The 23032-nt window shown below is 46.4% G+C and overlaps 1 protein-coding gene across 4 annotated transcripts; it reads left to right on the top strand.

Annotated features, from left to right (window-relative positions):
* Window positions 1–1109: 1109 nt before the first annotated feature.
* On the top strand, window positions 1110–22213 carry npepps (aminopeptidase puromycin sensitive). Of its 4 annotated transcripts, none has more exons than XM_083690394.1 (23): window positions 1110–1443; window positions 4664–4748; window positions 4996–5073; window positions 5503–5624; window positions 6953–7060; window positions 8031–8231; window positions 8983–9079; window positions 9323–9356; window positions 9624–9738; window positions 10408–10572; window positions 10701–10805; window positions 11082–11142; window positions 11282–11391; window positions 11966–12029; window positions 12688–12827; window positions 14354–14488; window positions 15819–16038; window positions 16649–16791; window positions 16962–17018; window positions 17835–17942; window positions 18469–18624; window positions 18923–18970; window positions 19705–22213. In XM_083690394.1, exons 1-23 carry the CDS (start codon window positions 1153–1155, stop codon window positions 19849–19851), a joined length of 2790 nt encoding a protein of 929 aa, XP_083546520.1. In that variant the 5' UTR covers window positions 1110–1152; the 3' UTR covers window positions 19852–22213. The 4 variants fall into 4 exon arrangements, with proteins under 4 accessions (XP_083546520.1, XP_083546518.1, XP_083546519.1 ...); XM_083690392.1 differs by having other exon boundaries at window positions 15819–16068; XM_083690393.1 differs by having other exon boundaries at window positions 4664–4754.
* Window positions 22214–23032: the final 819 nt, after the last annotated feature.

Raw genomic sequence — 23032 nt, 5'->3', positions numbered from 1 at the left:
AACCTTTAGTAGAAATCCACTGGCCACTACTCCTTGTTATTAGTATATACACGCTATGACTCTGGCTCGTATCTTATTGGTAAGAACTCTATGCTCTGCTCCTTTTTCTTGCGTCATCCATTCGGAATAGCCCAATCCTTTCCCACAGCTGAGCGTCTGAATAAATGTATTCTAAATGTGTAAAAATGGAGCAAACGGAAACCAGTTCAATGTGTCAGGAACACACAGGCTCTGCCTTCAAGCAGAGAGGCCTGCACTGCATGATGTTCTTGCTCAGATGTATGCACTTAGAAGGGGAGGCTGGTGGAGGTAGAAATCTGAGGGCAAGCTCCTTGTAATGCATGGAATGGAATATGGAGTGGTATTAAACATGTTTGATGCCATTTCATGCATCACAATGAGCCCGGCCTCCGATGTCCTTCTACCTCTACCAGCCTCCCCGGGAACATAGAGTATTCATGAGATCTGTAGCAAAGAGACTGTCGTCTGCAGAGCAGTTGTGCAGAAGCAGCGACAACGGGCTTATACCTTAAGACTGGCTGTGCCTGTCTACGTCCTCTCCTTGGCCGGAGCCTTCTTAAGCAAACAAAAGATAGTTCATTGATAGAGAGGTGTTTACAATGACCTACATGAGTCATGTGAGTAGCTTAGTCCGCTGGCTCTCTGTGTTTTCCATAAGTCATTTGCACAGACACACAGACATGCACGTGCGCGCGCGCGCACACACACACACACACACACACACACACACACACACACACACGCACGCACCGACAAACACACACACACAAAGATACACACACACACACGCACACAGACAGGCAGGCAGGCAGACACACACACACACACACACACAGAGACAACCTGTCAATACAGTGACTGACAAAACATTGGCAATGAATTGTAAAACGCGTTATCTTAAAGATATATTTTGTTGAAAAGATGAATAGCAAACATTCACTGTTATCATTCATTCAGACAGCAATACACACACACAAACAAACACAAGTTGAACCCACCCCGCTACACCGTCCGTCCACTTGAACGCGATGACGTCCCTCCCCGTCCCTCCGCGCTCGTACACATCTCGCTGTTTCGTCGGATTTGAAGTGAGAGGGGAGGACCGCGGCTGGCAACATTTCTGAGGATTTTATGTTGCTGGTTCTGGGCCGTCGGGTTTCGCTGTCATTCGTAAAACGAGTCATTCCCCGAGATCCAGTCTTGTTCTCAAAGCCCATTTTGCTCAACTTCAGAACAATAAAATTCAGAGTAATACACAGCACCGTCTTCGCCAGCGCTACCAGCCAAAATACAGACACCATGCCCGAAAGGAGGCCCTTCGTACGGTTGCCCACTGACGTCTACCCCGTGAACTACGGGCTAAGCTTGAAGCCCGACCTCATCGACTTCACGTTCGAGGGCAAGCTGGAAGCGATTGTGGAGGTAGGTTGGAGCCATTAAGAGATGCATGCGTACCTTACTTTATGCATGGCGGGGACCCATTATGTAACATAGCAGGCTAATTTAGCTACAATGTTCGGAGCCGAGGGCCAACGGCAAATTGCTAGTCATCTAGCTAGCTAACTGGCTAGCTGGCTAACTAGCTTGCAATGCCAATGGCAAACGATTTGACAGTCCCCAGGTTGGGGTTAGCATGCAAGCAAGTTTCTAGAATATAACACGTCAAAATACAGAATTGCTGGGTTGTCAAAAATATTTTGCTGTGCGATTTGTAAACAGATTTTAGCAGCGCTTAACCTGGCCCTGACTGGCTGAACTGTCATTAGCTGTCACTGCTGTCATACAGTGGCGGGTCTGACTAATTCCTGGAACGAAAACGTTATGAATATAACGTTGTATCCGGTATGCAAGTTAATCTGTCATGTATATGTGTCATTGAACAGAAGCCCCCTGTTGAAAAGCAGAGTCATTTATTAACGTGAAATTTCGCCTGCAATGTGTTGTGCGTTCCATTTAATTCCAGCAAGTAGACTGGCCCCCTCTGTGGCTAACTCACTAGCGTCATGTTGTGCATCTCTCGACCACCTTCACTACAGAGATGGCCAAGTTTGGAATGTATCGATGCATATGCATTGACTTTCGCACAGGGTTGCTCAATGCTAGTCGCCTGCTTAGCCCACCTCACGGCTCGCTAGGTAGCACTAGCACGCCGGCTAATGTTTGCTAAATCATAGCAAGCAAATGTCTTCCCCGCAAAGACCTCCAGCGTCCAGCTTCCGCCTCTCTCAGTTCACCTGTTTCGCAAGCGTGTTGCTAGCTGACCGTGGAATGACTAAATAACACACAGGCAGCAGCCACAACACGACCGACGATGTACGCTGGCAACCGACCATGCACACAACACTGTCGCTGTATGCATTCGGCGTGAGGAGGGTTACTGCTGTGTTTTATATATGTGAATGCACACCTTGACTAAACTGTGCATTGGGTCAATAATCTGTTTCGCCTGTTCAGTCCTTGGTAGATGAAGTTCTGTTTCTGTCCTATGGAAACATCTCACCTGAAAGTTCTTTCTCTCAGAGAGTTCACTGTTTTTTGTTGTTGTTCTTCCACAAGTTTTGTTTTTATGTCTGTTTGGGAGAGAAAAAGAAGAGGATATGCATTCTAGCATTGTGACTGCCTATGGCTGCTGGTCCGAGCATTGATTACTGTATCTTATGATGACTGATGGATAGATGATTCACTTACTTAAACAAATGTACTTGCTTTGGATAAAGGCGTCTGCTAAATGCCATAAATGTAAATTGAGAGAGTGCCATCTTGCATACTTCCCATTGAAGGTTGGTATGTGGAGGGTGTAAACCAAATACTACACCACCTTTGTGTGACAGGCATGTATCTTTTCTCTTGTGGGAGTAGCAATTTAGGCCAAATGGCGTGTGTGGGTGTCCCTTTTGGTGTTTTGCTTAGCCTACATCCTCTGTACTTGAAAGAACAGTCTAAAAACACCTGTCCCCAAATCATGAATCATAACACCCTCTTGGTTGTTGATGAATGGTACTTAGCCTAATTGCTCCAGGTGAAATGATTTCACTGTAGGGAAAAATGGGGTAAGTTGTCAGTGAACTGGATTTCATTTAATCTGTGATTGAAATTGATTTGACCCCGACTCTCGTTGTTCCACTGTCAATGGTTTAGATGTCATTTACATCTTTGACATTCAGCACACGCTTTTATCCCAAGCGACTTACAACGAGTACATTTGTCTAAAGTAAGTGAATCATCTGTACATCAGTCATCATGAGAAAAAAATCTATGCTAGGACCAGGGGCCATTGGCAGTCTCAATGCTAGAAAAAGGAAGGATTAATTTAAAAATGTTTTATTAACCGTAGAGGAACTGTACAGAGGGGTAGTGGGGGGGTGAAGAGGTCTTTAGGAGGGACAGTCAAGACGTAGCCTGAAGAGATGGGTCTTCAGTCTACGGCGGAAGATAGGTGGTGACTCTGCAGTCCTGACAGCAGTGGGAAGCAAATTCCACCACCGGGGCGCCAAGACAGTGAAAAGCCATGACTGAGCAGCGCGACCGCTGCATTTATTTGTTTGTGAACACAATGCTCAAGAGCCTTTTGCCATGGTTTCATTTGTCACGGATGATGCAATACCATGTTAAGCCTTGATGCTGTAGGAAAAAAGGAAAGCGGAGAGAGAGAGCGCCGAACGACAACGGGCCGTCGAAGACTCACCGCCGAGGAACCCTGGCACGTAGCCATTAGCTTGTGTGTTCTACAGGGCTAATTACGGCCCTGCCATGTCCGTCTCAGCCTCCGAGCCCTTTTACTGGGTGTCGCAGCGACGAACCCGGCCGACAACGCCACGGACCGTGGTTGTCGGCCCTCGTAAACAGGGTTTATCTCCCTCGCAGCGGCGGCCGCATCCGCTGCATGGCATGCATCTAAGTGTGCCACTGTGTTCTGCCCTCTATAAGTTGGGTCGGTCGCATGAGCCTCTTTCACATCATATTCAAATCAGAAGCCCTAAAGGCTATCTCTCTACTTTCTCTCTGCCTTCTCTTATCCCTTCTCTCTCTCTCTCCCTCTTCTCTTGTCCCTCCCTTTACTTTCTCGGCCTTTTCTTGTCCCCTCTCTCTCTCTCTCTCTTCTCTTATCCCTCTCTCCCGCCATCCCTCTCTTTCACTTCTTCCCCTCTCTTTGTCTTCTTCCCCTCTCTCTCTCTCTCTCTCTCTCTCTTACACTCTTCTCTCATCCCTCAATCTCACTCTCCATCCCTCCCTCTCCCCCCAGCCCCCCCCCCTCCCTCCCCCAGCTGTGATATTGAGGTTATTATCTCCCTAACCAATCTTGCCACAGAGCCACAGTAGCTTTAGCCCTACAGTAAGTTGTTTGATCCCTATCGCTGCTAGCCTCTGTCTGACACAGATTAGATCTACCCTTAATGGTGGATTTGCTCTTGCAAAAAAAAAATCCACAGGCTTCTCCCGACGTAGAAGTATTACTATATTTATGTTACTGTTGTCACTGTACATTCAGGGAGTATTGTATTGCAGAGTTCTAATACTTACCTTGGCTTATTGAATGTCTGTGCCTAACACCTGCGCCATGGCATCCCATGGGTTGGTATACTAAAGCAGTACATGGTCTCTGATTTGTTTAATTAATTTGTGTTGTTGTTGTTGTTTACAGGTGACACTGGCCACAAACCAGATTGTGATGAACTGTGCTGACATCGACATCATCACCGCGTCGTTCGTGCCAGAGGGAGGGGAAGGTGAGGGTGAGATTCTGTCTTCCTCTTCCTCTAATCTCCATATCATAGCATGTCGGTTTTAAGCTATTCAGGAAAGAACGAATTAATTCACCGGTAATTCTGTTTTTGTAAGTATTTTTGCAAGTATTTTTGAGTGATGCATGTAATCCTTTCTCCTGGGCAGGACCTGCCTGTTCTTTTAAGCCTCTGAGAACCATCTGGATGATTCTGTTGCCTTGTCATCACCGTTTTTCTCGCTTGCCTTTAGAAATCAACGCGACGGGATTCAACTATCAGAATGAGGACGAGAAAGTCACCCTGTCATTTCCTAGTGCTCTTCAGAAAGGTAGGAAGTCAGAGGACTTGAAAGTGACAGCTCTCTCAGGGGAAAAAAAAAAAAGAAAAGAAGGTTCTTCTTGACCTGGAACCAAGAAGGGTTCTATATGGAACCGATAGGGTTCTACATGGAATCAAAAAGGGTTCTACATGGCACCAAAAAAGGTTCCTCAAATGGTTCTCCTACAGCTACAGCCGAAGAACCCTTTTTTTTTTCCCCCCCCTAAGAATGTGGAATGGCAGTTCATTTTTTCCCCCCAGACAAATAAACACTCCGCGAGCCTGCTAGTATTATTCCCCGGTTTGAATCAGTGCCACGTCTTTTGTTTTAGTTGACAATAAACCAACTCCCGTTGTAGTAGCTTGAACGAACATGTAATGGCAGTTAGCCGTAGCTGAATAAACAAACACTCATTGATTTGTGTCCCCGTTTCCCCAGGATCTGGTACGTTGAAGATCGACTTTGTCGGAGAGCTGAATGACAAAATGAAAGGTTTCTACAGAAGTAAATATGCAACTCCGGCAGGAGAAATACGCTATGCTGCGGTCACACAGTTTGAGGTAACTTACCACTAGAAACTCTGAGGTAACTAACCACTAGAAACTCTGAGGTAACGTCCCACTACCCACACCACGCACGGAGCCCTGTCTGGGCTGTACGCTAGTGTGGGTATTGGAACGCAGCTTCAGTCTGTGTCAGTCTCTCTCTTACCACCGCGGAGTTTATTGCTTAACTCATTCAGTGCCGAGGGTGAATAAAGTCGCCCCAAATTGTCAACGTTATAGAGTGCCAAAGGGTGACTTTATTCACCGAAAAATACATAAACGACGGTGCTTAATTTTTGTAGCCAATCAGAGTGTTGTTGCTAGGTAAACACCACGTAGAACACTCGGAGCTCTAGGTGGTGAGTGTTCCGGAACTCTTTGGCAGTTGGTGAGTTAACTTTAAGACCCGCTGTGGCGACGAGTGCATGACAGTCATTTGACCAGTATGAATGTTTACAACTGTTTTTTTCTTGCGCAATCGGTCTGAGAAGTCATCCTATTCATAGATTGTTTTGATAATGCAACATCTGTTTCTGTCAGGTCATCTGCTTGTCATTTGAAATGAGGAAATATTACTTAGAATTACGTATCTTGGCCGTATGGGTTTATATTGTCCTTCTGTTTCGAAGATTAGATTAAACATGTTTTAAATTCACCCACTTTCCATTTGAAAAGGAAAAAAAATGACATGGCCTAAAACTACATATCCCAGCTGTGTTGCCTTTTCTTCTCCTGCTTTCAACTGACCCTGTAGGAGGTCGTAGGAGGACCTCCAGTGTAAGCCAACCTCTGGCCCCTCCAGGATGCTGTCCTGTTGTGACATGTTGTGAGACATGTAGCCGGGTTGCTTTGTCGGTCTCTCTGTGTGACCCTGTCCAGAAACAGCCGCTTGCCCCGTCCCCTCCGAGAGAACTCCAGGGGAGGCTGGTGGAGGTAGATATCATTGTAATCCTCATTGTAATGCATGGAATAAGGAAACGTGTTTGATACCAATTTCCTCATTCCGTTCCATGCATTACAATGAGCCCATCATCCGATTTCTACGTCCACCAGCCTCCCCTGGATAGGTATAATAAGCGTGATGGTCGGAACTCCACCTTGCCCTCTGAGAGGCTACGTAACATTTCCTCCGTCTTGTTTATCCTTATTCAGAGGAGGAGCAAGGGGCTCTTTGTTAACAGGGTCCACCTTCTGTCTCACCTGCCTCCTTGTAGTCATCTCTCCCATGTTCACCCCTCTTCTCTTCTCTTCTCTCCTCTCCTCTCCTCTCCTCTCCTCTCCTCTCCTCTCCTCTCCTCTCTTCCTCTCCTCTCCTCTCTTCCTCTCCTCTCCTCTCTCCGCAGGCTACAGACGCTCGCAGGGCCTTCCCCTGTTGGGACGAGCCAGCTATCAAAGCCACCTTCGACATCTCCCTGATAGTCCCCAAGGACCGAGTAGCCTTGTCAAATATGGTACGTGTCACACGCTCAATCTTCCCCCAGGAAACAAACACTGGACCAGGGCCGACCCCCCTGAACAGCTTGAGTCACACGCAACGCAATTTGCCGCTCTGTTGTTTTCCTCTCTTCTCTCCGCTAACGCGGCTTATGTAACATAAGGCAGAGTCATTGGGTCATTATGTACTGCATTTACCTTCTAGCTACTCGTGTATGTCTGCTGGCATTCAAAAGGGTACAGAGAGTAGAAATGTTATTATTATTATTATTTATTATATTTTTGTTTTGTTGACTCTTGGAGCGATGCATGGGTTATGAGCTCATGTTTGAAAAGCATATGTGGCCCGCTCAACGCCCCCTAGTTGACCTTGGTTAGTTTGTCCATGTCAAGGAAGAAGAAATGCGCACATTGTTGCACTGTGTTGCCCCCCGTGTAGGTTATCGCCACGTTTTGACTGAAACATTGCACACCGCAAGGGGCGCATACAGTAACGCATGGGGGTTGTCTTTTCTGTTCACTGACATTTTCTGTACACAGCACCCTGTTAATGTGCATCTTGTTAGTCCTGTTTGCCCTGTTTGCCCTCCACAGAGGACCACATTGGAAATGAGAGTCATATTCTCTCATATGTGCTATCCTCTAGGCTCCAAACCCCCAAAAATAAATCAAATCCAATGCATTATATTTTGATGAAGTTGTCAGAATATATCACCGGGTTTTATGGGTGCTGTAATTTTTTATTCATAGGAAGACTTCTGTTTTACATTAACTGAAGTAGCAAGTAACCTTTCCATTTTGCCGATATGTGCAGGATATGGCTTTTTTTTTTTCTTTTTTTTTTTCTTCAATCTGACATTCTGTCCCGGTCGCAGAATCCCGTCGATCGAACGCCATATCCTGCACTTATATTATAGTATATTATATGTGTGTCCATGAGGCCTACTTTCTGAACTGATCACCGTGTCCCTTCCCCCCTTGCCCCAGAATGTCATTGACAGAAAGCCATATCCAGAAGATGACAGCCTTGTTGACGTGAAGTTCGCCACCACCCCCATCATGTCCACGTACCTTGTCGCCTTCGTCATCGGCGAGTACGACTTCGTGGAGAGCACGTCGTCGGACGGCGTGACGGTACGCGTCTACACGCCCATGGGGAAGGCGGAGCAAGGGAAATTTGCACTGGAGGTGAGCAATTCATTCAGTGCCGTGGAGTCATTCAGGGTGAATGAAGTCGCCCAGGTGTGATTATTCACCAAAAAAATGCATTAATTATCATCCTTCATTTTGTAGACAAGCAGAGTGTTAGGTAAACATCACATAACACTTAAAAAAAAAAGAACCCCAAAAACGCTCTAGGTGGTGAGTGTTCCAGAACTCTTTGGCAGGTGAGCTAAGTTGTTCCCTGGGGATGGTTCTCAAAAATCTTTCTTTGATTCCTTGCGTCCTCTGTCCTCTCCTCTTCTCAGTCTGTCTGAGTTGTGTCTCTTTAGTCTAGGGCCTACCCATCAGCAGGGCCCAGCATTTCAAACCTTTTAATCTGGATCAGAATGATCCAACTTCTGCTCCGGCCCTGCCGCACCTGACTCAGCCAATCAACGAAATCAACATCCTGAGGACCAGCTGATTTAATAGAATCGGATGTGTCAGAGCTGGGCTGGAACCAAAATGAGCAACGCCTCTGTAGATCTCCAGGAGCAGGGCTGAGCCCGGGCCGTGCTGTTTTAGCCCCTTTGTGCTTCTACACAGGTTTCACCAGTGTTATCTAGAAAGCATCATTTAGTCATTCATCATCGTGGCTGGTGTTGGTTCAGTGAGCTGTCTCAGGCGAATGACTTGCTGACTGATGGTTTTGTATACGCCAGCAGTTATTGGCACGAAATCAGAGGTGTTGAAATGGAAATTAAGCCTCGTTCTTCTCTCCCTGTTTCGTTCCCAGGTTGCGACCAAGACCTTACCTTTCTACAAAGACTACTTCAACGTTCCTTATCCGTTGCCTAAAATTGATCTCATAGCAATCGCTGACTTTGCTGCTGGTGAGTACATGTCAAGCATACACACACACACACATATATATATATATATAGGCTGGTGGAGGTAGAAATCGGAGGACAGATCATTGTAATGCATGGAATGGACTGAAGAACCTTTACTATGAGCCTGTCCTCTGATTTCTACCTGCGCCAGCCTCCTCTGATACATCCGTATGTAAGTTGTTATATTGAGGTGAACCTGTTGTTGTGGTTCCATATCTAACACACTTGGCGCTGCCTCTCTAGGTGCCATGGAGAACTGGGGCCTTGTTACCTACAGGTAAATCTCAAACCATGTGACTGAATTTAAACTGAGGATGGTGCACCACTGCTATTGTTCCAGTGGTCTTATAAAGACATGCTCTTGACCACATGAGGAAGTAGGAGTGTGTGTGTCTGTGTGTGTGTGAGATCTGTCTACCTCTAGCATGAGTTTCTGCTAACTTGCAGTATATTCGAATTGTATGTTTGAGAGAGAAAGCGAGAGAGAGAGTGTGTGTTGACCTATGCACCCCTAACCTCTGACCCCTGACCTCCTGTATCCCAGGGAGACAGCGCTGCTGATCGACCCCAAGAACTCGTGCTCGTCCTCGCGGCAGTGGGTGGCCCTGGTGGTGGGGCACGAGCTGGCGCACCAGTGGTTCGGCAACCTGGTCACCATGGTAACCAAACAGAACACCCTCCCCTCCCTCTCTCTCTCTTTCTTTCTCTCTCTCACACCTACTCCTCTCTCTCTTCATCTCTCTCTCTCTCCTACCTCTTCACCTCCCTCTCTCTCTCTCTCTCTCTCTTTCTTTCTCTCTCTCTCACACCTACTCCTCTCTCTCTTCATCTTTCTCTCTCTCCTCCCTCTTCACCTCCCCTCTCCATCTCATCTCTCTCTCTCCCCCACACTCTTTACAAGCTTACTTGGGCCAGAGGATGTAGTTACCCCTAGCAGGCCGTGGTCGCGGTCCTTTGGAGGACCTTAACAACCTACACAAACGGTATCCTCTGATCTCATTGGCTTTGGCTCTGTATCCTCCTCTGGATCGGTTTCATGGTGACCACAGCGCTTTGTTCGACTAACGTTAGCAGCAAGAAGTGCTTCTAGAAGGCCGTGGGTCATGGCAATTTCAAGGTCCTTAGGTTACTACCTACTGTACCCAAACAACATCCTTTGATTTAATTGGCGTACATTGTAGTGGGCCAGGCGCAGGTCAGCTGCCTACTATGGCCACGTCCCAATTCTCCACCCTGACTCATTGGCCGCATCCCAATTCTCTACCCTGTACCCTGTAATGTAATGTAATGTTAAGTAAGTCATGTTTTCCTATCTCTTGTGTCTGTAGGAATGGTGGACCCACCTGTGGCTTAACGAGGGCTTTGCCTCCTGGATCGAGTACCTGTGTGTTGACCACTGTTTCCCAGAGTACGACATCTGGACACAGTTTGTGTCTGCCGACTACACCCGCGCCCTTGACCTGGATGCCCTCGACAACAGCCATCCCATAGAGGTGTGTGTGTCTGTGTCTGAGAGAGAGTGTGTGTATGTCACTTTGTGTCTGTGTCTTGAGAGAGTGTCTGTGTCTGTGTGTGTGTGCGTGTGTGCTTCACTCTCTGACCCTAATCCTCCGTGCTACAGGTGAATGTGGGCCACCCGTCTGAGGTGGATGAGATCTTTGATGCCATATCCTACAGCAAAGGAGCGTCCGTGATCCGTATGCTGCACAACTACATAGGAGATGAGGTGAGGAAGAGGGGTCTGGACGAGTGTGTGTGGGCGTGCACGGAACTCTTCATTAGCTCAATTTGCGGTGGACTAAATTGATTCGTCGTGCTATGTCCTTTAGAAGACGCGTGTGCGTGTCTGTTTGTGTGTTTGTGTTTAAAAGAGTAACTCGCTTTTTATTTGATTACTGTTACAATTTGATTACTGGTTGCTTTGTTTCTGACCTCAGCTTCTCAGCCGGTTTTGTTTCGAGTGGTTGTTTTGAAAAGATTATCCTCCCCCTTCTGTCTGCAGGATTTTAGGAAAGGAATGAACGCCTATCTATTAAAGTTCCAACATAAGAATGCATCAACAGGTAAGACTGCCGTCTCTCTTCTCCATCTCTATGAATGTATTGTACGACCCAATCTCTTACCGTGGTACATTCATAATATACCATTTGGAGCATTGTGATTGGTCGGTGACCTCCCCCTCTCCCCGCCCTCTCTTCTCAGAGGACCTATGGGACTGTCTGGAATCGGCAAGCGGAAAACCTATCGCCGCGGTGATGAGCTCCTGGACCAAACAGATGGGCTTCCCTATCATTGTAGTGGACCAGGAGCAGGTCAGCTGACTACTTTGGCCACGTCCCAGTTCTCTACCCTGACTCACTGGCCGCATCCCAATTCTCTACCCTGTACCCTGTAGTGTGCACTTCTGCCAGTTGGAGGCTGGTGGAGGTAGAAATTTGGGAAATTCCATTCCATGTCTTACAATGAGCCCGACCTCCGATTTCTACCTCCACCAGCCTCCCCTGACAGCCATCCTCAGTCTGGCCTGACATTGGTTCACTGGATTCTGTTTGTAGTATTCGAGAGACAGGTGGCTGTGCCAATTCATTTGTAATGTAAAGTAATGTCATGTCATCACTCTTGTCATATGTTGAGTTCAGATGGAGTCATTGACTTGGCACTTGATCCCATATGAAACTGCTGACGGTGATGTGCTTGACATTAATCTGTCTTATCTCTGGTCCTCTGTGGCTCAGTTGGTAGAGCATGGTGCTAACAACGCTTAGGTTGTGGGTTTGATTCCCGCTGGGACCATATATACTGAAATATATGCACTCACTGCCATGTAAGTGGCTTTGGATAAAAGCGTCAGCTAAATGGCTGATATTATATTATGATCTTTTCCAGCAAGGGGAGGATCGCGTCCTCAAGTTATCTCAGAAGAAGTTCTGTGCCAGTGGACCACATAACGGTAAGAGAATCATCTAGTAAAAGCGATATAGAAAATAAATGTATTATTATTATTACGTTACTCCCTTACACAATTACATGTTCAGTACAAAGCTAATTCACCACTAGATACTTATATAATATATAATACTATAAACTAATATAGCTGATAAGACAGCATTCAGCAGAAGCTCTTATCTAAAGCAATGCAACAGTTGCATTCCTTCCTGTATATGTGTCACCTTCACTGGAGACAAACACAACTTTGGTGTTGCAATCAGGCACCCAGCCGTTGGAAGCACTCTCCTGTAATACTGTGTCTCATTGGTCCTTGGGGTTTGTTATACTGTGTCTCATTGGTCCTTGGGGCTTTTGTCTCATTGGTCCTTGGGGCAAGTGATACTGTGTCTCATTGGTCCTTGGGGTTTGTTATACTGTGTGTCATTGGTCCTTGGGGCTTTTGTCTCATTGGTCCTTGGGGCAAGTGATACTGTGTCTCATTGGTCCTTGGGGTTTGTTATACTGTGTGTCATTGGTCCTTGGGGCTTTTGTCTTATTGGTCCTTGGACCTTGTTATACTTCATCTCATTGGTCCTTGGGGTTTGTTAGGACTGCGTATCATTGGTCCTTTGAGCTTGTTCTACTGTGTTTCATTGGTCCTCCCTGTCTATCTCTCCCAGGTGAGGACTGCCCCAGCTGGATGGTGCCCATCAGCATCTGCACGAGCGAGGACCCGGCCTGCACCAAGCTCAAGGTGCTGCTGGACAGTCCAGACACCACCATCACCATCAACAACGTCAGCCCCGACCAGTGGGTCAAGGTGAGGACAACCACGTTGGTAGATGCTAAGTGGGATCCTTGGGACGACCCTACCCGTACCTTGACCCTAACCCATTTTCTATCTCAACTTTAATGGGGTGGCGTCATGTCCCATCGCTGGTGCCCTGGGGGGGGGGGGGGGGTCGCGAACCCTGGGAGGTCAAAGGTCATGGAGAGGATTAAAGAAAGGCGCTGCCTCAAGATAGGGTCATGAACCTGCTGGACAGTCATCTGAATAGGGTCAGAAGGTCACAGAGAGGTTATTGAAAGGGATTGAGCTGGATTGTGAAAGGGCCTTGGGAAGTGCTGAGTGTGTGTGTGTGTGTGTGTGTGTGTGTGTGTGTGTGTGTGTGTGTGAGAGAGAGAGAGAGAGATGACTCTGTTTGTGTCAGGGGTCATCGGGAGTTCAACTAAATATGACTCGATAGAGAATGTTATTCCTCTGTGGCCCTGATGGCTAATTTGGGGGGCTCTTTGGGGTCCTGCCCCAGTTAAGACACTCTGAAGGATAGATCGCTCCAGCTGTAGTCTCCATCCGGCTCACTGTTGATAGACAGAGCCATCTACTGACTTCTGAAAACACTTATAGCCACACAGCAATGCCCTGGCAGTTGTTGTTAGACCCTCTCGCTGTTGATGGAGTGGTCATTCTACGCAGACTTTACATTTTACATTTATGGCATTTAGCAGACGCCTTTATCCAAAGCGACTTACAACAAATACATCTGTTTAAGTAGGTGAATCATCTATCCGTCAGTCATCATAAGATAAAGTAATCAATGCTCAGACCAGGGGCCATAGGCAGTCACAATGCTAGAAGAAGGAATTTTTTATTTTCATTTATTTTTTTATTAACAGGAGAGAAACTTGTACAGGGGGGTAGTGGGGATGAAGAGGTCTTTAGGAGGGCCAGTTAAGATGTAGCCTGAAGAGATGGGTCTTCAATCTACAGCGGAAGATAGGTAGTGACTGCAGTCATGACAGCAGTGGGAAGCTCATTCCACCAGCGGGGCGCCAGGACAGACTTCTGAAAACACATACAGCCACACAGCAGTACACTGGTTGGCAGTTAGTAGGCCTCTCCTCTTCTCTCTCCTTTTCTAGACCAACCCAGGTTTACTTTTTTATTCAATTTATTAGACGGGGACAGTGCACATTCATCAATGTTTCTGTATGCGCCAGATTTAGCCAAATGGAGCCACTTGGTCTAGGATCTAGGAAACCAACATTCCTCACTCTCATTCACTACCATGTTAACGGCCGGCGTCTGACCGGGCTTATTGACTGGTGATGTTAACTCACCAACTGCCAAAGGGTTCCGGAACACTCACCACCTAGAGCGCCTAGTGTTCTATGTGGTGTTTACCTAGCAACAACACTCTGATTGGCTACAAAATGAAGCGTCATGAATGTGAATAAAGTCACCCTTGGCACTCTAGAATGTTGACAGTTTGGGCGACTTTATTCGCCCTCTGCACTAAACGACTTATATCGAAGTATATCTCTCCTCCCTCTCCTCTTCCCCAGATCAACCCAGGCACGGTGGGTTTCTACCGAATCCAGTACAGCTCGTCCATGCTGGAGAGCCTGCTGCCCGGCATCAGAGACCTGACCCTGCTGCCCGTGGACCGGCTCGGCCTGCAGAACGACCTCTTCTCCCTGGTGAGAGAACCGGACCTGGACCTGGTCCAGACCTGGGTCAAACCCGGGGTCAAACAGCCCCAACGTCTACAGTGTTAAGTTGTTTGTCACCAGTGCGGTTGGCACTCAAACCCAGTCTCGGCTCAAAGGGAAACCTCCAGACTATTAGAAGACTGGCGCCAGTGAAATTACTGGCGGCTTCAAATAGTTCCCAAAAATTCCTTCCTGATTTATAAGCATCATCTGAGCGACTGATATATTTCTCAGAGTGGCTACCCAGGCAAGTAGAACTATTAGCGTTAGCCAATAGAAAATTGACCCCAACATTGGCGCCACTCTTCTCCAGACCGTTTCCTCCCTGGTGAAACCAACAACAACAACAATAACACATTAACACACAGCCCCGGGCCTGCAGAATGACCTCTTCTCCCTGGTGAACCTGACCAGGGTCAAACCCGGGGTCAAACAGCCCCAACGTCTACAGTGCTAAGTTGTTGTTGTCACCAGTGTGGTTGGCTCTCAAACCCAGTCTTGGTTCAGAGGGAAACCTCCAGACCAGGGGAGGCTGGTGGACGTAGAAATCGGAGGAGGGGTTTGATACCGTTCCTCGTTCCGTTCCATGCATTACAATGAGCCTGTCCTCCGATTTCTGCCTCCAACAGCCTCCCCTGCTCCAGACCTTTTCCTACCAACAACCAACGCATTCATCCTCTCCTGGATTTACTGCTGTTCCCTTCGCTTGAAGTTACTGCTAATTGGATTTATACAAGAGTGTCAATGTTGTATGAAGTTGTTTGTCACTGACACGGTTCGTTCTCCCCTGGTGAGATTACAGGCCAGCAACAAACCCTGAGCTTGACTTCAACAATAGAGACGATTTAACGATAGAACGATTGTTTTTATGTGGCATCTCTCTGAAACATTGTTTGTCGTGGATACGGTTTTAGTCCTTTCTCACCCACTCACATTCAGGAAATGGATTCATATAAAAAGAATAAAAAAAATATATTTCACAATCCCCTGTTCCCCTCTCCTTGTAAAAAGCTAGCCTCCAGATCAAGTGTTTCGGACCGTGACCTTTAATCGAGGTGTAAAAACATAACTGCATGGGGAAGTACAGGGTGGAATAAACCTTCTGCTTTCAGCGACGCTGGGGTACGACCATGCAGACGCAGTTCATGTCCTTGTGTTGTTTCATAATGTAGACGGGACTGACATGTCATGTCATATTGATACTTCTGCTTCCTCTGAGATCAAACATAACACCGTTTATCTCTCTCTCTCCCTCTCTCCCCTCCCCTCTGTCTTCACTCCCTCCCTCCCCCCTCCCCCTCCCCGTCCCCCCCCTCAGTCGCGTGCGGGCATGATCAGCACGGTGGAGGTTCTGAAGCTGATGGAGGCGTTCGTCAACGAGCCCAACTACACGGTGTGGAGCGACCTGAGCTGTAACCTGGGCGTTCTCTCCTCCCTCCTCTCCCACACGGACTTCCACGAGGAGATCCAGGAGTTCATTCGGGACCTCTTCACCCCCATCGGCCTCAAGCTTGGCTGGGAAAACAAGCAGGGCGAAGGTGAGGGTGAGGGAGAGCCCTGCCCCAGTGGTAATACCAAAGACAATATGCTAACATCTCAATGGTCTGAAGCTAGACCTGGGTCACGTGCATTATGTCAAATACTATACCTGGAAGTGTTCGAGGTGCGCTTGATTTTTGGGGTTAGTGTTTGCCCCCTTTTTTGGGCTATTCCATTGGGCTATTCCATTGGGCTATTCCATTGCGTTCTACTAGGCTATGGACTATTCCACTATTCTACTCCATTCTACTTAGGCAAACTTAATCAAAAGTATTTGACGTGTGTATTTGACCCAGGCTTGCTCTGTGATAGCCTCCTCTTTTCCTTGTCTCATCCGTTTTGCACTGATCTGAAAGAACGGGACAGCTCCCAAGTAAGGTCTCGGGAAGCGTCCGCCGTATTGCTTTGAGCCGTCCTGTTGTTTCAGATCAGAAAAGACGGCTGAGATTTACCCTCCAGAGTCATTGACTACAGAGTCCTGACTGGGGTCTCTCTCCTCTCCTTCTCTCTTTTCTTGCCCCCCCCCCACCATCTCTACCTCTCTCTTCTTTGCTGTATCCATTTATCTCTCTCTCTCTCTCCCTCTCTCCCTCTCTTCCTCCCCCTCAGGTCACCTGGATGCCCTGTTGAGGGGTCTGGTCCTGGGGAAGCTGGGTAAGGCAGGACACAAGCCCACCCTGGAGGAGGCAAGGCGGAGATTCAAGGACCACGTGGAGGGAAAGAACGTCCTCTCTGCAGACCTCAGGAGTCCAGTAAGATCTGCCCAGGCCAATACACAGGGAATAGGCTGCTGATGCACGCACACACACACACGGACAGACACACACACACACACACACACACAGACAGGAGGAACTTGAGAAAGATGAGTTGAGGAGTGAAAGAATCCTGGCCCACCTGTGCCTGTGTCTCCTCCCCTCAGGTGTACCTGACAGTGCTGAAGCACGGAGACAGCGCCACATTGGACACAATGCTGAAGGTAAGGACGCCAGCCGCTAGGCTACCTCTGATAGCACGTCTCCTCTGATAGGCTACCTCTGATAGGACGTCTCCTCTGATAGGCTACCTCTGATAGGACGTCTCCTCTGATAAGCTACCTCTGATAGGACGACTGCTAGGACGTCTCCTCTGATAGGCTACCTCTGATAGGACGACTGCTAGGAGGTCTCCTGATAGGACTACTGCTAGGAGGTCTCCTCTGATAGGCTACCTCTGATAGGAGGTCTCCTCAATAGGCAGGGCTCTCCCCAAAGAATGTAAGAGTGGTGCTGTGCAAATTAAACCATATATTTTATAACTATCTTTGATCGCCAAACAACATTGTTGTTGAAAATTAAAGTGAAAGCGTTATGATGTTCCTTAGTGAATTCAGCGTTTTAGCTGGTGTATTTAAATGCAAGTGGGGTTTTGATAATGCAATCTATTGCTTCCTGTTAAAAAAATCCTGGGGAGAACCCTGATAGGCATGCATCATTTGACTATTCATTCGACTTGCATTACATCAGGAGCAGTAACAAGATTACCAGCCAGCCCCATCATGACCTCAACTCCTGGCAGAACCTGTCCAATAATCTGGCTTTAGGCCTCAATCACTGTCCGCTGATTACATCTTGGTTTCATTAGGAAAGTGAATGTCACCTCGCATCTCACCAGCCTGAATGTTCATTCCCTCGATCTCCCCCTCTATCCTTCTCTCTCTCTCTCTCGCTTTTTCTTTCTCCCTCTCTCTCACGCTCTACTACCCCCCCCCCCCCCTCTCTTCCTCCCTCTCTCCTTTCTTCCTCTCCTTCCTCAGCTTCACAAGCAGGCGGACATGCAAGAGGAGAAGAACCGTATAGAGAGAGTCCTGGGAGCCATATCAGCCCCCGACCTCATCCAGAAGGTCCTGACCTTCGCCCTCTCGGTACGTACGGCCTTGTCCGTCTCCTACTAAAGCTCTGAGTGCCTCTGCCGAGGTTACAAGGTTGCCCCAGTTCTTTTCGGTCACAACAACAGACAACAGAATCACTGTCCTTAAAGGTCGCTGTCCTAACAAAAGACATCATTGATAAAGACAGAAACCATATACAATAGATGGCTCTGTGGTTCTAAAGTGAGTTCAAGAGCTCTGGTGAACACATTTGCCTCCTGCTGTAAAACCATTGCAATACTAGTTGTCTGTTATGTCCTCGTGTGGTTGATGTTGTAACCGGTCTAAGTGGAGGACAGGCTCATTCTAATGAATGGAGACAAACAAGTTTTGATACCATTCCTCATTCCTTTCTATGCACTGCAATGAGCCCGTCCTCCGATTTCTACCTCCACCAGCCTCCCCTGGTGTGACTTCCTAGCATCACGCACATATTGGGAGGGGGGGCTTGCTCTGTCAGCTTGTTAGGTTGAGATGCCGAACGGTCACAACCCAACATGCTGTCTCTAACCACCAATAGGAGGACGTGCGTCCCCAGGACACGGTGTCAGTCATCGGGGGCGTGGCCGGGAGCAGTAAACACGGACGGAAGGCCGCCTGGAAGTTCGTCAAGGACAACTGGGAGGAGCTTCACAACCGCTACCAGGGCGGCTTCCTCATATCACGACTCATCAAGGTGAAGGCTCCGCCCCCACTGGATTTGAGAAACACAAAGAAACATGTCATCTGTCGTTGTTGTTGTTCCTCCATATCTGTTCTTAGTCTAATATCTCCACAACTAGTGCCTCCATTTTACTAGTGTATAATTATACTTTGGATCAAACTCCCTGGCTTGTCATGAAACTGCAGGAAATAGCCTAACAGATAGATAGATAGTTTTTTTTTGGATTTGCGTTTGTTTTTGATGTAGCATTTAAAGCTGTTTTTAATTTTTTCGTAAGCCAACTGATTAGCGTTTCTGTTCTTCTTCTCAGCTCTCTGTCGATGGATTCGCCATTGACAAAATGGCCGCTGAAGTGAAGGTGAGAATGAACGATCTTTACTTGATTTATAGCAAAGTACTTCATCATACACTCCCTGGGTGAAGCTAAACCACTTAGTCATTTTAAGTGTGTAAACAACTAGAGCAAATGTATGTATACTATATATAATTCATATACTGCTTACACTGCACTACTATACTATACTGCACTACTATACTGCGCATATACTGCACTACCTGTATATACTGTTCACACTGCACTTTTCTGCTTTTTTGCACTTCTGGTTAGACGCTAACTGCATTTCGTTGTCTCTGTACTTGTACTCTGCACAATGACAAAGTTGAATCTAATCTAATGTATTCCCTTATAAAAAATGCTTTTATTCCGTACCATGAAAAAAAAAAAATCACCTTGAAGACAGAAATAAATTTTATTTGTATAACGCTTTCTTAAAGACTCAAAGCACTTACATGTCTAGAGACAAACACCAGCTGTCAAAACAAACAAAAAGCACGACATTTCACAATAACAAGCACTGTCACTGTGACAGTAACTAATCCCAAACCGTGCCTCTGTGTGTCTGTCTGTTCCAGAATGACAGTAACTAATCCCAAACCTTGTCTCTGTCACCGTGGCAGTAACTAATCCCAAACCGTGCCTCTGTCTGTGTATTCCCGAGTGGCAGTAACTAATCCCAAACCGTGCCTCTGTGTGTCTGTGTATTCCCGAGTGGCAGTAACTAATCCCAAACCGTGCCTCTCTCTGTGTTCCAGAGTTTCTTCGAGAGCCACCACGCCCCTGCGGCTGAACGCACGGTGCAGCAGTGCTGTGAGAACATTCTCCTGAACGCCGCCTGGCTCAAACGTGACGCTGATGACATCCATCAGTATCTACTGCAGCGCAAAGCTCCCCCGGTCTGAACCACCCCCCACCCCTCCTCCTCCTCCCTCCAGCGCGGACCTCCCAGCATCATAGCTGCCCCCCCCGCCCCCCGCCCCACCCCCTCCTCTCCCTACCCCGCAGAACAGAGAGGGACATCGATGATCGAGTCCTCAAAGCTGGCTTCATTTCTCAAAAGAAAACAACGACGACGACGACGATGATGATGACGACGACAACAAACAAGCCAAGAATTTAACCAAGCGTCAAAACAAAAACAAAAAAATGAAAAAAAGAGATTATATACAGTACTTAACATAAAGCAAATTCATTTCAGTCTGACAAGGAATGTAGTCAGTTACCCCCATTCTGCCCATAAGAAGACGACACATGAGCAAGATGAGAACTTTTACGTGACTGGCATTTAGTACACACACAAGATATGATTTTCAAGATGGCTGCCGAAGTCTGTGTGCATGCATTGCACACTGTCCATCTTACACTCCCGTACGGTCGGCGACCCTCCCTCCCCCCCCCTCCCCTACACACACACACACACACGTACACACACACACACACACACATATATATCTATACACACACATATGCACACACACACTCGCACGCATATACCTTGCATCCTAGTTTGAAAACTGTGAATTTCTTGTTTTTCTTTCTCTCTCTCTTTACGCTCCCGCCTACCCTTTGAAAAAGCATGAAGTATGATACCCTGAGTTGCTGTTTTGTTTACCGTTTGTTTTCTGTACAAACAAGTTATTTTTCTTTCTTTTTTTTTTTTCCTTTTTCCTTTTTTATCCATCTTCCACCATTTGTGTTCACAGTTTGCTGGTGGTTTTACCCCCCCGATGAGCCTGAGCATTGTGATTGGGTGAAAGTGGGGCAGAATGGGGATAATAATAGCATATGGTGGTTGTATGTTGGCGATAAAGTAGTTATGAACTCATGATGACAATGGCACTGAATCTCTCCATGGCTGTTTAACAGTTAGGGCACAGCAAGCAAGAGGCCCCTAGCATGGTACTAGCCTGTATGCTGTATAATTCAAGCATTGTTGCAAAAAAAGACGTTCCACTAAAATCTGAATAGCAATGTTTATGGTAACCCGTCCTCCCCCCTTCCTCTCTCCCTCCTTCTCCTCCTCCTCCTCCCTTTTCTCCCTCCCGTCACCCACCACATCCTGGCATTTGACATCACACCCCCACATCAACCAACCAGCGCTCCACTCCCACCTTCACCTTTCCACTCCCCCCCTCCCTTCCCTCCCCTCTTCCCCCCCCCCCTCTCCTCCCTCCTTCCACCACCTCCTCCAATCACCTGTATCCTCCCCTCCTCTATAGAGTCACACAGAAAGGATGTATATTATGGCAAGTGACAAACATGCATATTTAAACATTTTTTTTTTTTTTTTCCTGCCACATTATAAGAGAAAAGATGACCATTCTGTTTCAAAAACCTGTTTTTATAACATATTAGATGCAGTGAATTATTTTAAAGGTTGTTAAACTTGCATTCTAAAGAGTTGGTTAAAAAAAAAAAAAGACAACACTACTTTGGGTCTCTTAAGTCTTGAGAACATCAGAAAAAGGCGCATTTTAGGGCTGGTTGCCTGGACGCAGATTAAGCCAAATCTGGACCAAGATTAAAAAGCATCTTCGATGGAGATTTGTCCTCATCTGTGTCCGGGAAACCGGCCCTCCATAAGAGTTTAGTGTGGAACAAAAACAATATAGTGGCCCAGTTTGAACTTTGACCTTTGTGACGTGACAGGATTGCTCATTACTGCTATATTGAACTCGGAAGCCTTAAATTGGTCAAGTGGTTTGCAATAATAATTATTACACTAAAGTGGTGATGCTAGTGAGCCCACTGCAAAGTAAGTGTTGTTTCTAACATGACAGATCTATCTACATACACAACATAGACTTGTTGAACGAGTATATCTATCTATATATAGGATTTACAATTTGATGTGGCTTTGAAAAAAAAAAAAATACATACTGGAGGAGATCATCCAACTAATGTCAGACTCTTTCCCTGGAATATTTGTTGTGCTTTTTGTTTAAAAAATACAGTTGGTGTTCATTAAAGTTTAAAGAAAATGACTATAAAAAAAACAACAAAAAAAAACAATGTGAAATTAGTACAGTTGATTTTATGAGTGAGGTGTGAGTGTGCATGCCTGGAAGCAAAGTTTGATATGTAATTTAACAATTCTTAATCCAATTTAATACGTTTTTTGTATGATCACTCATAATAGGCAAGAACATGATCATAAATGGATTACAAAATGGTTCTAGCAAATTACTGCAATAGAAATGAACGCTGTACATAACAATTAAAAGCTATACCTAATGAGAATAAAGAGAAATTGGTTATGATGTAGATGATGGAAAGAACAATTATATACAGTCTATACATTTCTGTTTCACAAGGTGTCTCTGTAGAAACTTGCAGTGGTAGATTTGATATATCTTAAGATTTCTCACTTTTACATGCTGTTATTTTTCAATGGACTCTGCTGCAATCAAATGCTTTGTGGGAGCTGTCAGAAAGACACAGAGGACTCGCTTTAGACAAACCTTGTCAAAAAACATGGTTGGTTTTCAATGTCACATTTCATTCTGATTCAAACAGAAGAATCACTTTACTGACAGGACAGCTGTGACACTGGTGTTGCCAAAGCCGAAATGAAGGTACAATAGAACGTGACGTCCTTCACGATGAGACAGACTTCTTAGCCGTGTTTCACAGTCGCTCTGATGACAACCTGATAATACATGTATAATGACTTTAGTTCCTGTTCTCTCTCGAGTGCTTATTGCTATGATACCATCTTTACAATCCCATATAACTGTTCTCTGCTAACTGCCAGATCTTGTCTATTTGACAGCTGTCCAATTTCGGTTTATACATTTGGAGGCACTGTATTTTGATGACCTTTGGTCAAATAATTGATTCAAAATGTAGGCATACAATCTCTACCCACATGCATTTGTGGGCAGCTCTCTAAGTACAACGTAATTACACCACCACCACTATTCAATTAGTTCTTTGCTCATGCATTGCAGGACATCAGCCTGATATATTCAGCGGCTTGTAAACATTGGGATATGGTTAGAACTCTCAACTGTACATTACTGCTGTGGACCACAGCCAGAGGTGTGAAATTGACCATAAATCGATACTATTATTAGACAACTG

The sequence above is a fragment of the Argentina silus genome (genome assembly GCF_951799395.1).
Source record: "Argentina silus genome assembly, chromosome: 18".
Taxonomy (NCBI): domain Eukaryota; kingdom Metazoa; phylum Chordata; class Actinopteri; order Argentiniformes; family Argentinidae; genus Argentina; species Argentina silus.
This window is presented reverse-complemented; position numbering and strand designations above follow the sequence as displayed.